The 13,101-nt window shown below is 35.1% G+C and overlaps 1 protein-coding gene across 2 annotated transcripts in view; it reads right to left on the reverse strand.

The window, feature by feature from the left end:
* Positions 1–13,101, reverse strand: part of GPATCH2 (G-patch domain containing 2) — a 117,033-nt gene that overhangs the window by 23,159 nt on the left and 80,773 nt on the right. For both annotated transcript variants that reach the window (XM_062605964.1, XM_062605965.1), the window contains exons 6-8: positions 9,704–9,768; positions 7,424–7,463; positions 5,296–5,366 (exon numbers count right to left, since the gene is read on the reverse strand). In XM_062605964.1, coding sequence (XP_062461948.1) covers positions 5,296–5,366; positions 7,424–7,463; positions 9,704–9,768 — 176 coding nt within the window. The remainder of the gene's footprint in view (positions 1–5,295; positions 5,367–7,423; positions 7,464–9,703; positions 9,769–13,101) is intronic.

Raw genomic sequence — 13,101 nt, forward strand, 5'->3', positions numbered from 1 at the left:
GGCGATCACTGTATAACTGAAACGCAGTCCTCCTATCGCTTTATAATAATGGCTGAGGAGGTGGCTCCTGATGATTTTAAAGACATATCAAGGTACCACACCTCTTCTTCAAGCCAGTCTTCTTTGCAGCCACAAGAAGTGTCTTGTTCAAAGTAAGCTGCCGATCAGATTGTTAACCCACCATCAGTTAGCTAGGAGAAACCCAACTTTAATTCTAACTCCAACTTGTAAACACTTTTATAACTTAGGCTTCTTTCAAGCCAGAACTTAACTATGTAAGAATTACAAATAGCTGTTTTTTGTTTTAAAGCCTTATGGGGAAGCGTTTGTGTTTGAAAAGCCAACACAGAATTATCAAGATATGATCCCACCCAAATTCTAAGCGGTGAAAATTTGGGCACTGTTTTCTTTTCAGTTTCTCAATTCATGCATGTGCCATAAATTCTACTTACAGTACAGTAAGAAAAATAAGTATGTAGATAAAATAATTAATGATACTTAACAGGAACACACTGTAAAAACAATATGATACAAGGCCATTATGCACAGTAGAAGAAATAATTACACAAGCTTAACCTATTCAGTAGTCTGCTGTTACCCCAATCTGCAAATCTCTTGCTTTTAGATTACAGCATAAATTAACCAGTTATGGCAACAACTGTATGACCAAGGGCAAAATATGAAGTTGTTTAAGTACTCTAGTTATGCTGTCAAATGAGAATAAAAGTACTTCCTAACTTCATAAGGGTATTGTGAGGATAAATACATTAAATATTGAGAAAGGCAGACAGTTGTATGATGGATGTGCCCCATACATTTAATAATATAATCACATGTTCAAAATCATGTTACAGCAGCTCAGCTAAATACCGTTCAGTGCTGTCTCCATTGCTGACCAAAGGAATCTCATAGCCTTGGGGAATCTTCTTTAGGCAGGACTCGTTTTCATAACACTTTACAAAGGTGACATCAGATACTGTGTTTTACCTTATGACGGGAGCAGGCAAACAGTGAGTGCATGATCAGCTATGGCAGTTCAGCTGCCAAGCAGCAACTTGTTAACTCACCATAACTCAATCAATAGTCAATTGTTTGCCCACAGCCTCGGGCTGCAGACAGACATTTGGTCTGCTAACAACTGTGCCAGATGAAGACATTACTATTCCAAGCTATTTTTTATCACACATCTGCTGGAGATTATCATCTCCACAGCTCTGCTGGAAGAAGAAATCATGTGAGCTCTCACTAATATGGTTTGTACAAAACCAGCCAATTTAATTTAAATAGGTGAGTTGAGCTAACCAGGCTGGTTTTGTCTGAAGCATATTAAAACATGCAGACAAGAAAACTTCTTTAGTGGTGAAAGAGTACGGTGAAAACAAGGAAGAATTAACACCTATACGCAGTGTAGCTGGATTGAGAAGGGGATTGCTCCTGTCCTAATGCAGAGATAATGTAAACAGAGAACTTTTTCAAGGCTGTAAGGGAGAAATCAACGCAGCTTCTAAACCAGCATTATTTAGTGCTGGTTATATAATTTAAAGAACGGGAAAATACATCTTTTTAGATTAAACCTTATCTGTAAAGGTATCATAAATAGATGCATATTTTTAAATATGTCAGATACAGAAGAACACACGTGCTGACGTACATCAGCATAACATTATCTAGGTTCTAAGTGTTGTGGTGCAGGACTGTCCCTCTCCTTGGTTCATGAGTAGCCATATCAACAGATCTCAACAATCCAATTATCTTGCCACTGGTAAAAGTTCAAGTTAGTTTATAGAGGACTGGCTCATTATTATTAACTTTGACAGAAGAAGCCTAAGATAAGCAACACAGTATAGTCAAGCTCACCCAGAAAGTATCAGTATTATTCCACCACAGACAGCTGCAGACCACTACCAATGCTTAGAGCTCCACATTTTTCTGATGCATTGGCAGAGTAAATTATTTCACAAGTGACTGATCTAATGCAATATGGGTATTTACATGTTGTCTTCGCGCTGAGACAAGAACTGGGTTCAGCCATCCAAAATGGATTAAGAAAACTCAAGGAAAGATAGAAAAACGTGTGTACATGTGTATCTCTTACCATACAAAAACCAGATAAAAGGTCTTCCAGAACAGAAAACTAACAAAGTTGTGTAAAAACTATACAAAGAAAGACCCGGAGAAACCCAGTCTTGCAATAAAAGCAGATTAAACTGTATTATGGAAAAGTACAATAATTTTATAGAATGTCCAATACTTATCTGCTGCTGCTGTGCTACCACTGCATTTAGCAGCAAACAGTGAGACAATATAAGGTCACAGCTATTACTTTACGTATGCCTCTTTTTAAGGGGTTGTTCACCTGAATTACTTTGACATGTCAACTGTAATAGTTCAACACATGCAAGAACTAATTTACAGTCAATTTTAGAAAGGCTCAGAGTTTCAGGTGTGAGTAAACACTTGTTTTTAGAGATTTAACTGCATATGCATGTAGTACACTAAAATAATGAAGGATTTCTTACAAAGTTACTTAATTCTGTAACCACCTTGTGACATTTGACTGGTATTGTTTACCAAATTAAACTCATTTTACTGGGTTTTGGGGTATTTGGGCCCATGCAAAAATCTAAATGACAGATTTCCATTTTAAGATTTCATACAGAGTAATGAAGATGCACGTTTGCAAATGAGCTGATGTTCACCATTTTATTAACTCTGTGAACATAATTTGCTATCAAATCAGTAATTTCTATGGGTACCTTGTTAAGCAGACACGTTTTCCTTCTCTGTATTGTCTGCTGAAACTAAGATTAACCCTTTTGGTAGAAGTGATGATTTAAAATTAAGTCATAAGAAAATCAGCTTTCAGTATTAACCACAGATAAATGTGACATATGTCACTATGCACTATGAATTTCTTTTGTAAGGAAGAGATTCACAGAGTGGTTAGGGTTGGAAAGGACCTTAAAGATCATCTGGCTCCAACCACCCTGCCAGAGAAATTGTCTTGAATCAAATGAAGGATAGGTTCTATGACCATACATAATTGTTCCGTGTTGTTCTTATATGTCTGAAATTCCCTATTTTGACTGTAACAGCTTTTGATAAAAAGCAAAATATTATAGATCAAAAACTGTAGGGAGAAAGAAGTCACGAGGCATGCGACTGGCCTGAGAGAAGAAATGTTTGCACATTGTGCAAATTAAATTCTTATTTTCAACAGCTAAACTGTAGAAAGGATGCTAAAATTTGCCCAGTATATGCCTTGTAAATAAGATGCATATGACTTGATATTCTAAGACAGCAGATGGCCTGTTAAAAATATCATTATCATAGAAGTCTTGAGAATTTTTCTTTGAGCCACTTTAAAGAACTATCAGTGAAGTTTCTGTGGTAGGCAGAGAAAACTGGGGGTTTCTGATATACGGCACAAATAATTATTTTGAAATAACCTGAATCTATCCAGAGGAAAAAGCCTTTGAAAACAGAGATGATGGTACCAGGAAACATTAGCAAGTGACCTTGCTGTTTTTAAAGGTATTGCATTATTATAAGATACTGTGGCTTTATGTACATTGTAACAATGGTTTATGTAAGTCTTACTTTAATATTACAGCTATTTCATGGAAAAGGCCAGTCTTCAGTCTTGGATTTGCCACCTATTGCTTTTACACCACCATGCCAGATGTTTATTGGGATAACAGTCTATTAGCGTATTGCTGATTGGGCATGAAGAAAGGCTGAAGATCACTTCAGGTATTTAATGCCACTTTAGAAAACTCAACTGTTTGTACAGGTAGCAATAACTTCCCAAGAGCTTCACTGGTCAGAATAACAAACACCAAAGTTATAATTTCAAATTCCTCAGGCACCATTTTACATTGCTACAGCACAGAAATGGTCCTAAACTGACTTTAAATATGATCTGTTTCTTACTGCTCTCTTTTCATCTATTTTATACTCTCAGTTTCTTGTAAGCAGCCCAACAGTAAAAGTGCATTTATGGTGAAGGTTCATACCTAAAGTGAACTCACTCTAAAATTCTGAGGAAAAATATGATTTAATTTTTTGGCTTAATATAAGAGGTTTAATAAATGAAGATAACCAAAATTTCTGAAGATGAATGACCAACACTTGCACAACCAACATTTTAGAGTATGTAGCCAAAACCTATACACAATAAACTAGATGAATGTTTAATATACATATTTTTGGAAGATGTATTGGCCTCCCTTTCCAGGTATTCATCAAAGCAAGCATTTAACAGTATAAAAACCTTAATTTATATGTGATCATCCTGAAAAAAAAGACAAGTGCCTGAAAGACAAGCGTCTGTCTCAAAACCATCATATTACATGATGATATAGAATCAGAGAATGGTTTGGGTTGGAAAGAACCTTAAGATCATCTAGTTCCAACCCTCTGCCATGGGCAGGGATGCCGTATACTAGACCATGGTGCTCAACACTGTCCAGCCTGGCCTTGAACTGTGCCAGGGACGGAGCATTCACAAATTCCTTGGGCAACCTGTGCCAGTGCCTCACTACCCTCACAGTAAAGAACTTCTTCCTTAGGTCTAACCAGAATATATAAATCTATTGTAAGTTTGTCCAAAAAGTAATCTGATAGCACATTGCTACCCTTACAGAACAATAAAAATCATGTCAGGAGTGTGCATAGCAAAGGAAATACTTCTGGGCTTACCAGTTTAAAACAAACAAACCTACAATCAAATAATTATTTAGCAGAATAGATTCAGTGGGTAATAAAATATTCCCCTAGAAACAGACCCCTAGGGCAGTGCCCATCAGTTCAGCACTGAATATTTTGGCTTCTGAAGGGGTGGAAAGAAGCTGGAGGGTAGAACTAGAATTGTTTTTATAATTCTTCACAATGACATTTTTATTGTCAAACTGTGATATAAGAACAATTTAAGTGTTACAGCATTTGAGTTATGTTCTTGATTTTAAAACCATGTGTGCATAATGATGATTTTATACATTTTCAGCACTTAACTTACACGCCAGAAGCACAAACCTTACTTTGGCATCCATTTAATTCTGATGCTTACTAAAGTGATTAAGTTTAGTCAGTGTAGTTGGATATAGTCACCAATAAAGCCTAATACCCATGTTAGGCAAAGATTATGTCATATGAAAGAAATCCTTTCAATAAAATCACACAAAAAGACCTCTGAAAATACCTCAGAAGAATGGTGTAATTTCTTATATAAAATGTTGAGTAACAAAGTCAACAAGTTAATGCACAGTATTAATGACTGCTGCAGTATTAACTTACCTGCTTGCTGTTTTTACAGAGCTGTTTTTCTTGTGTCCTCTCTCTGAGCGGTTGTCTCGCAAGAGCTGAAGCTATTAAAAAGAAAGTTCACAAGCAAAGCCTTTATTTCTTTCTAGAAATTTTACCCTGACAATGCCATTCTTTCCCCTCTTAAGAAATATATCAATAGTTTTGCCCCAAGACTGTAAAAGGGATGGATATTAATAGGATTTTACAGTAACAGAGAATATTTCAGGATACATCCACCAAGTAATTGAATATGCAAAAGTTAAATCATTCTCAAAGCATATTAATATGCAATTCACAATTTCACAACCAACACATCTGTAAAATTTTATGATTTTCACAATTTCAATTACCAAAATTTTATAATTAAATATGTTGAAGAACACTTAAATTATGAAAAACTATTCAGGCTGGCACTTGTACCTAAGCAGTTATGAAACAGTTATAAACTCTTCTAAGCCCCAGGAGCTTTTGTAATTTGGAAGTTGCAGAATTAACAAAACCAGGGTATTAAAGCTTCCCAGAATAGTGGGGGAGTAGGAATAATGAAGGATTCATTTAACTGAAATGGTGAGTCAGCTTCTGAAACAAGCTCCTATTTATTCTTTTTTTTATTTTTAGACAAGGATGGCTTTTCATTCAAACTATCTCCAATACTGAGAAATCTATTTCCAGCATTATATTTGTCAGCATGAGTAAAGCAGCAGTGACAGTAAAGAACAACTTTACTGTTGCGTTGTAGTGTCAAATTTACACCAAAGAATTTAAAACCAGACAGTATAAAAACTACAAATATTTCTTGAATCTATACTGAAGAAAGTATAGACTGAAAGACTGTTTTAGACGCAGATTACAGGTAAATGGATCTAATATTCACTGCAAACACATTTAAAAGTCCACTGATAATTAGGAAATTATGAACTTTATGACTTGGCCAATGTGTTGCACATGAGTGTGGACTCCAAAAAATTTACACCTATCTATAAAATTGCATTTGATTAATTTGTACCCAGCTGGCTACAGCTAGCTTGCCTGTATAAGGAATGCTCCTCATCATTTCCACTATCTAGCTCTCAGATGCAGTAAAATTGTCCAGTCTGGTTTTCAAAGGCAATCTGAAGACTATACAAAGGTAAGGCAACTTATTCTGATATATTTTTGTAAAATAACATTTCCATTTTCTTAACATCAATGAATGAGAGTACTTAAAATTCATATTTAAATGTAGTCACAATTTTTTACCCATACAAAGACTGGCTAAGAAAATCGGGGCTGTTCAGTCTGGAGAAGAGAAGCTGCATGGAGACCTCATAGTAGCATTCCAATATCTATGGACCTTTAGTCTTAAATTTCAATGCAGTGATGATATATTCAGCTACTTTTACTGAACAGTTAAAGTTAACTACACATTAATGAAATAAAGCCAGACTTACTTTCATATTTTATAGTTCCTGGACAGTATGTTCTGTTTAGACCTTACTACCATCCATAAAGTAAGGCATGTCTCCATGTCTGAAGACAAACTAAAGAAATAAGTGCCATGTTGCTAAACAAATATTAAATATGCCTTCACATTCCCTCTACCACATCTCTAGCTTGGACCTTCTAGGGACTACACTGTAGGGATAGGGACTCAGTAGACAAACTGGTGGCATGGCTTCACCAACATCTTCACCATGATGGAGACTTTACAGTTCTTTTTTACTGCTGTGGTTGTTTTAACCAATGAAATGCAGAAAAATGGAATTGAAGATCTTCCTGTAGAGGCCTGCCTGCTCTTGTCACTGCTCTGCATTTCTTGATTTTGTGAGCATTTTGAGAAACACAACATTTGGAGACCTTGCAATTGACAAACTCATTAAAAAAAATAAATCAGACTTCTCACTGAACTTGATAAAACTCAGAAGATACTTAACTGGAATTAAGTGACTAATTAAAGATTCTTAATCAAGGTACTTTCTGAAAGGCACTGCTGTTAATATGCTTCCTTACAAGAAAGTGTGAAATCATATCTGTTTTGTTTATAGTAACTTAAAGTACTAGCCCACTACCTCTGGAGTAGAGGTAGTTAAATTCCTTTATGCATCTCAAGTAAACTGCTCTCAATCAAAGCAGTTCTTACCTGGCTATGTTCCTTCCTAGCCCCAGGGCTAAACCAGTGGCTGTGGGAGAAAAAGAAAAGACAGGTTTAACAATATAACTAACAAAGCACATGCTGTCATATGACCAGTCCGTGCGTGCTTTTGAGTATTTTATTGTCTGCCAGGAAAATACAGCCTTTGGCTATGCTTTATTTTTATGGGATATTTTTATTGAACTGTCTAAGTCCATAACAGTTTTGAAAGAATGCACCACAAATTTCATTTCTGAGCAGCTATTGGCTTTACAGGTAATTATACTTTGTCGAACAAGCGAAAGTTTTATATAAATGATAGTATTTTAAGAGACTGTAATGAATGTGCTATAAATAAAAGCAATTACATATTTAGTGCTGAAGTGCTACTTATTAATGATTACAGCTGAAGAGATCTTTAAGAATTGTGGACTACCTGCTAGTTACATTGCATTATTTCAAAAACTGAGGTTTGAGTTTGAATCTAAAGTGAATTCAAAGTCTGTAAGTTCTGTGGATTAGTATCTCTATATACTTGCACAATTTTGACTATTGGCAGCCTTAATTCACAGACACACTGGAGTGCAGGGACAAGAACTCACAATGTGACTCTTCTCCCAGTAGCAGTAAGAACATATTAATACGAGTTCACACACACAATGTGATCAGGTAGAACTGAATTAACATCTGAATGCAGCTGTACTAAGCATTACACAAACCTGAGACAAATCTTGACACTTGCAAAATGAAAAGGAGAAAGAAAAAACAATTAAAACAAGGGGGATCTGAAATTACATATTGCACCTATATATTACTCATGTAAGCAATAAGTTTTGGGCAATGGATAAAAGGATTCCAGCCATTAAAATACTGCACAAAAAGACCATCACATTGTCTGCTGTTAAGCTTTTATTGTGAGTGACCCAACAAATAAAGTCACAAACATCCAGAAGCTGAAGAAGACAACAAATATAATGGGCTAGATCTAAATTCCACATAGACAAGTATCTTGTCTCTGAGCAATGTCAACAGCAAATGCTCAAGGAAGAGCAGCAACTGGGATATCCTCTGTATAAGCTCTGCTGGTTTGAGGCAAATCAGTGGTTCACAGACTAAATTATTAGTAAACCATATTTCTATTGAAAAAATATATTGAAATAATTTGAATGCCTCTCATATTTAGACATTAAAAACCCTTCATAAAGAATAAGACCTCTTGTAATGAGAAAGCAATATTCACATCATGCTGATTTTTATGATTTTGTCCATTAACTTACAGTATTATTTATTTGTGATAATAAAATCAACAAAAGTAAACCCCATAAAATACCAACCGAATTACTTTATGGTACAAATAACTTAAGAAATCACGACCGCTTCAGTTAACACACACATTAGCAAGTTAAGTGGATCAGTAGCATAAAACAGTTGTTACTGAGGATTTGCTGTTTGCAGTATCTGCTCCTTGGCAAGTTTTGGTTTAAACAGTGGATGCTTCTAACAGAAGGTGGAACATAAAAATGTATCCCCAAATATATTATTTCCTAATCACGTGTGCCTGTGTTTTAAATTTCTGATGTGGAAAATATAGGAAAATTTAATCTTATTGTAATTATTCAAAAGAGATAACCAAGAAATAATGTTACTAAATGTTGTCAGCTGAACAGAATAAGAGTTTACAGTAATGGTACACTGGAGTAACTAAACAAACTGAAACTGCATGACATTCCCGGTTTACATGTGTCTAAACAATTAATTCAATGTCTTTTCGAGGAAATTATCATAACCTTATTCCTCTCATGATACATCATGTTTAAGACTCAAAGATGTGATGCTTGTTCATTTTCATATATGCAGGCTTGGTATTTCTGAATTTCCCTTTGGAGAAAAATAAAGCAGGTTTTTTAAAAAAACCTGTATTTGTTATCTAGCCTTAAAAAGGCTGCATTTTAAGAAAGTATACACCTAGTAAGTTAATAAAAACACATTTGCAAAGCACTGAAGTCCCCTTTTCCTTAAGAAACACAAAATGAATTGCAAATTATTATAAATACTAAAATTTAAATATAAATAAATATTAAATAAAAATAAAGATTGTAACTGAGTTCAGGCTCTTTTATCATGTTTGTACAGTTGTAAAACGTGGCTTCAGGACAGAGATAATACTGTAAATCAAACAACAATAATAATAGTAGTAATACTAATAATAGTAGAATATAATATACTAATACTGCTGCTACTACTACTACTACTAAAAAAACCCTTATAACTCCCATCACTGATACTCACTCATGGTGAAGACAATCCTGGGACATGTGAACTGTTTTCCTGCTACCGCCTGGTCCTGGAGTTATCTAATGGCAAAAAAAAAACCCAAATCTCTGAATCATGAGGCAGCGCATACAGACAGTGATTGTTTATTAAGAAAGCATCAGAAATACTGAATATAAACCAGACACAATACACTAAATACAGTAAATGCAATTAGAAATAGCTGCAATTTTTAAGTAAAGCCTGAATGCAGGAAGTGCTAAGCAAGATTTCCCAAAATCCTTTATGTGCAATCCGGATTGGATGTCAGATATCAGACACTGACAAATGTCAGGGGCCTAAGTTCCTTTTGAAAAGTTCACAAAGGATTTTATCTTCAAAAAATGAAAGTTAGATGTTTTGAAATTCATTACTTATGGATAATACAGCAATAAGTTTATTAAAAACCTTCCAACCTTTGTATTCCAGCACAAAGCTTCTGATATTCAAGTTGATGTAGGAGAGAAAGCAAAGATAAAATACTGTTTACCACACTGTACTGCAGTCCTTGTCTAGTGCTTTATATATACTGAAACCAAAAAACTGTAATATGTTCAACTGAAGAATGATCTTAAGAATGCATGATAGCACATGCAGACTATAGCAGATGATTACACTCTGGTATTGCTCAAGAATGCATAAAAAGAGCTTTATTTTTATTTTTACAATCAGCTTAAATTGTCTGCACCTACAGGTAGGTAAAAGCAGCAGAATGAGACTACCTGATGAAACTCATGCCTGAAGAACCAACTATTCCTGTTGGAAACAAGACAGGAAGAAATTTTCAATTCCTGGGAGATAACTTTATTGTCAGTAGATGACCAGAGGTTGGAATGAAGTCAGATGTTCTGCCAGTTTTGAAAGGAGACCACAAAACCTCAGTAATACATTTGGAAGGCTCAGGCTTACCAAAAGTACATAGGCAGAAGATTCACAGATAAAAGCAGCCTACTCTTCATGAGAAGAACTATGTGCTCAACATTTAAAGGAAAAAGTCCCTACTCATCTGGTGTCATAATGGATAAAAGCCGGGACCGTTGAAGTTCCAAGTCTTGAAAACTTTCAAGGACACTCACTGAATAATTTGAGAGCTCCATATGGTTAAAGTATTTGACCAAAATTAGCTCCTTTGACGTGAAGAATGATGTCACTTGGGGCTGAACTGAGAAACCCATAAGTGGTGTCATTTTTCTGGCTGCTGGTGATTGAAAGGAATTGGTAATACCTTACTGCAGGAAAATCTATGCAAGCATACAAATCTCTAGTAGAGGAAATCATGGCAGCTACATGGGAGAAGAGCACGTACAGCTTTACCTGCCTTTGGAATTTACTGTTTGATTAGACTTATTGAGACCTTACAGAGTCACATAATATAATAGTAAAGTCATAAAGAAATAATAAAACAGTAATCAAATATTACTATCTCAGTGTCATAGTCCACCTAATAATGAGAACGAGAAATGTCAATTCATAAAGAGAAGAAGAAAAATGAACAAGTATTTAATATATATTTTCCAAATTTTAAGATTAATAACTAAACTGTTACTTTAACACTATAGGTAAACATGTAGCTCAGCTCTTGAGGGTTACATCCTGCATTAATCTCAAAATGAGGTTTTCATGCTATTCCAGTGGGTATCCCTGGAATACAGTAATCCATTTTCTACACTGTGGCTATAAGAAAAGCCAACTGTGCCTATGTCATGCTTTGTTAGAGGTTCATGATCACATTATCTCATGGTGGACCTGACACTTTTATTCAGTTTACAGTATGTTCTATGTAGAGGCAACTTATTTCCTTTGCCAGGGCTGCTGACAACCTTTTCCACACTATATTAATCTTGTTTACAGACTTTATCTTGGTACAAATATCAGAAAACTAAACTTTTTATCTCAGGGAGAAAATAAACAACATGTTGACAGAGGCAAAAGCTATTTTCTAGGCTAAAATTGGTTGTTTACCTGCAGCCATACTTATGGAAACAAGTTTAAGTTTCCAGTTTACTCAAAATACATAATCTGAAATATAATAAGCATGGAAATTTCAAGAAAAATCACTTGATAAATTGCCAGTTTTAAACTAATATCTAAACCACAGAAATATGTTTTTCCACTGAATTATAAGAGAATATGAACTTGCTTGGAATACAGTTATGACTGATCAAAGCATACTGCTCAGGTTTCTCTTGCACACCCCAGATCGCTTCAGTTAACCAAACAGCCACAGTATATCTATAAAACTAAAGTTAATAATGCATAAATAGACATCTTTGCATAAAACTGAATGCTGATTATTGTACGTTAATGCTAATGAATTTCTGTTTGTAAAACTCATCTAGGGTATCAAAAGCCAAAGCAAACCCTAATATCTATCTTCATCTCCATCTCCTAGCTCTCTCACTGCCAGAAAAATCTACTCCAAAGATCTGCTGAGTCTCCACAGCAGAGAGAAGCAATTGATTTGGAGCAACACAGAAAACAAAAAAAAACAAACAGCTTTCACAGTATACATTACTGAATCACTGCCATAGCTTGACATTACCATTACATTTTTATTCCCTCTACAAGCACACTCTTGCTGAAGGGCCCAAACTGACCATTCCAGAGAAGCACATCTTGAATGTAGAGGTTACCTTTAAGTGATGCTCAAACTCCACAAAGTCTTCATGTAGCTATGGTTCACTGGCTGAATAGTTCACACACTGTTAAAAGAGTTTTCTCTACATTTCTTTTCACACAACTGATCAAAATACCTCTCCTCATGTACAGTTTCCTACTGAATGATTAACACATGGAAAATAAAAACTACGGTGTCAGAGATTAAAAGTCTGCTATTGAGCACTGCTCTTTCAGAGAAACAGGGAAGTTTTAAATCTCATGTTTCAAAGCAAAATAGGGAATTACTTTTTAAATCTTTACTATAACACAGTTTTTCTCAGCCGCTTTTAAGATAGCTATAAATGTAAAACAAAACGGACTATTGAAAAGAGACTGGCCTGGATGTAAGCATGGTTGTTTGTTTTAAACAGCAACACTAGCAGAAAATATCCATGTTTTGTCCTAAATCTTTTTCATACACTAGCTTTTATATACTATAGAATAGGTAAGAGAATAAGTTTAATGATGCATTTTAATGGTATACATTGGTGCATACATACTGCCTTTAGGTATGTAATATGGTAACAGTGGAGGAGTTATTAAAACAGAGAAAATAAATACTAGCGGATAATGGAAAAAAATTACTTGGCCTATGGAGAAAGCAGGAGGTAAAGCAGAAAGTGTATGTGTTCTACCTGCAAGGAAGTCAGTAGGAGAGTTTCTTTTGAGACTCCTAATATTTAATATGAAATAATACTATGTGGCAGCACTGCTCCAAC

Source organism: Pezoporus occidentalis, unplaced genomic scaffold (assembly GCF_034315485.1).
Source record: "Pezoporus occidentalis ecotype Australia unplaced genomic scaffold, CSIRO_AGI_Poc_V1 ctg93, whole genome shotgun sequence".
NCBI lineage: Eukaryota > Metazoa > Chordata > Aves > Psittaciformes > Psittacidae > Pezoporus > Pezoporus occidentalis.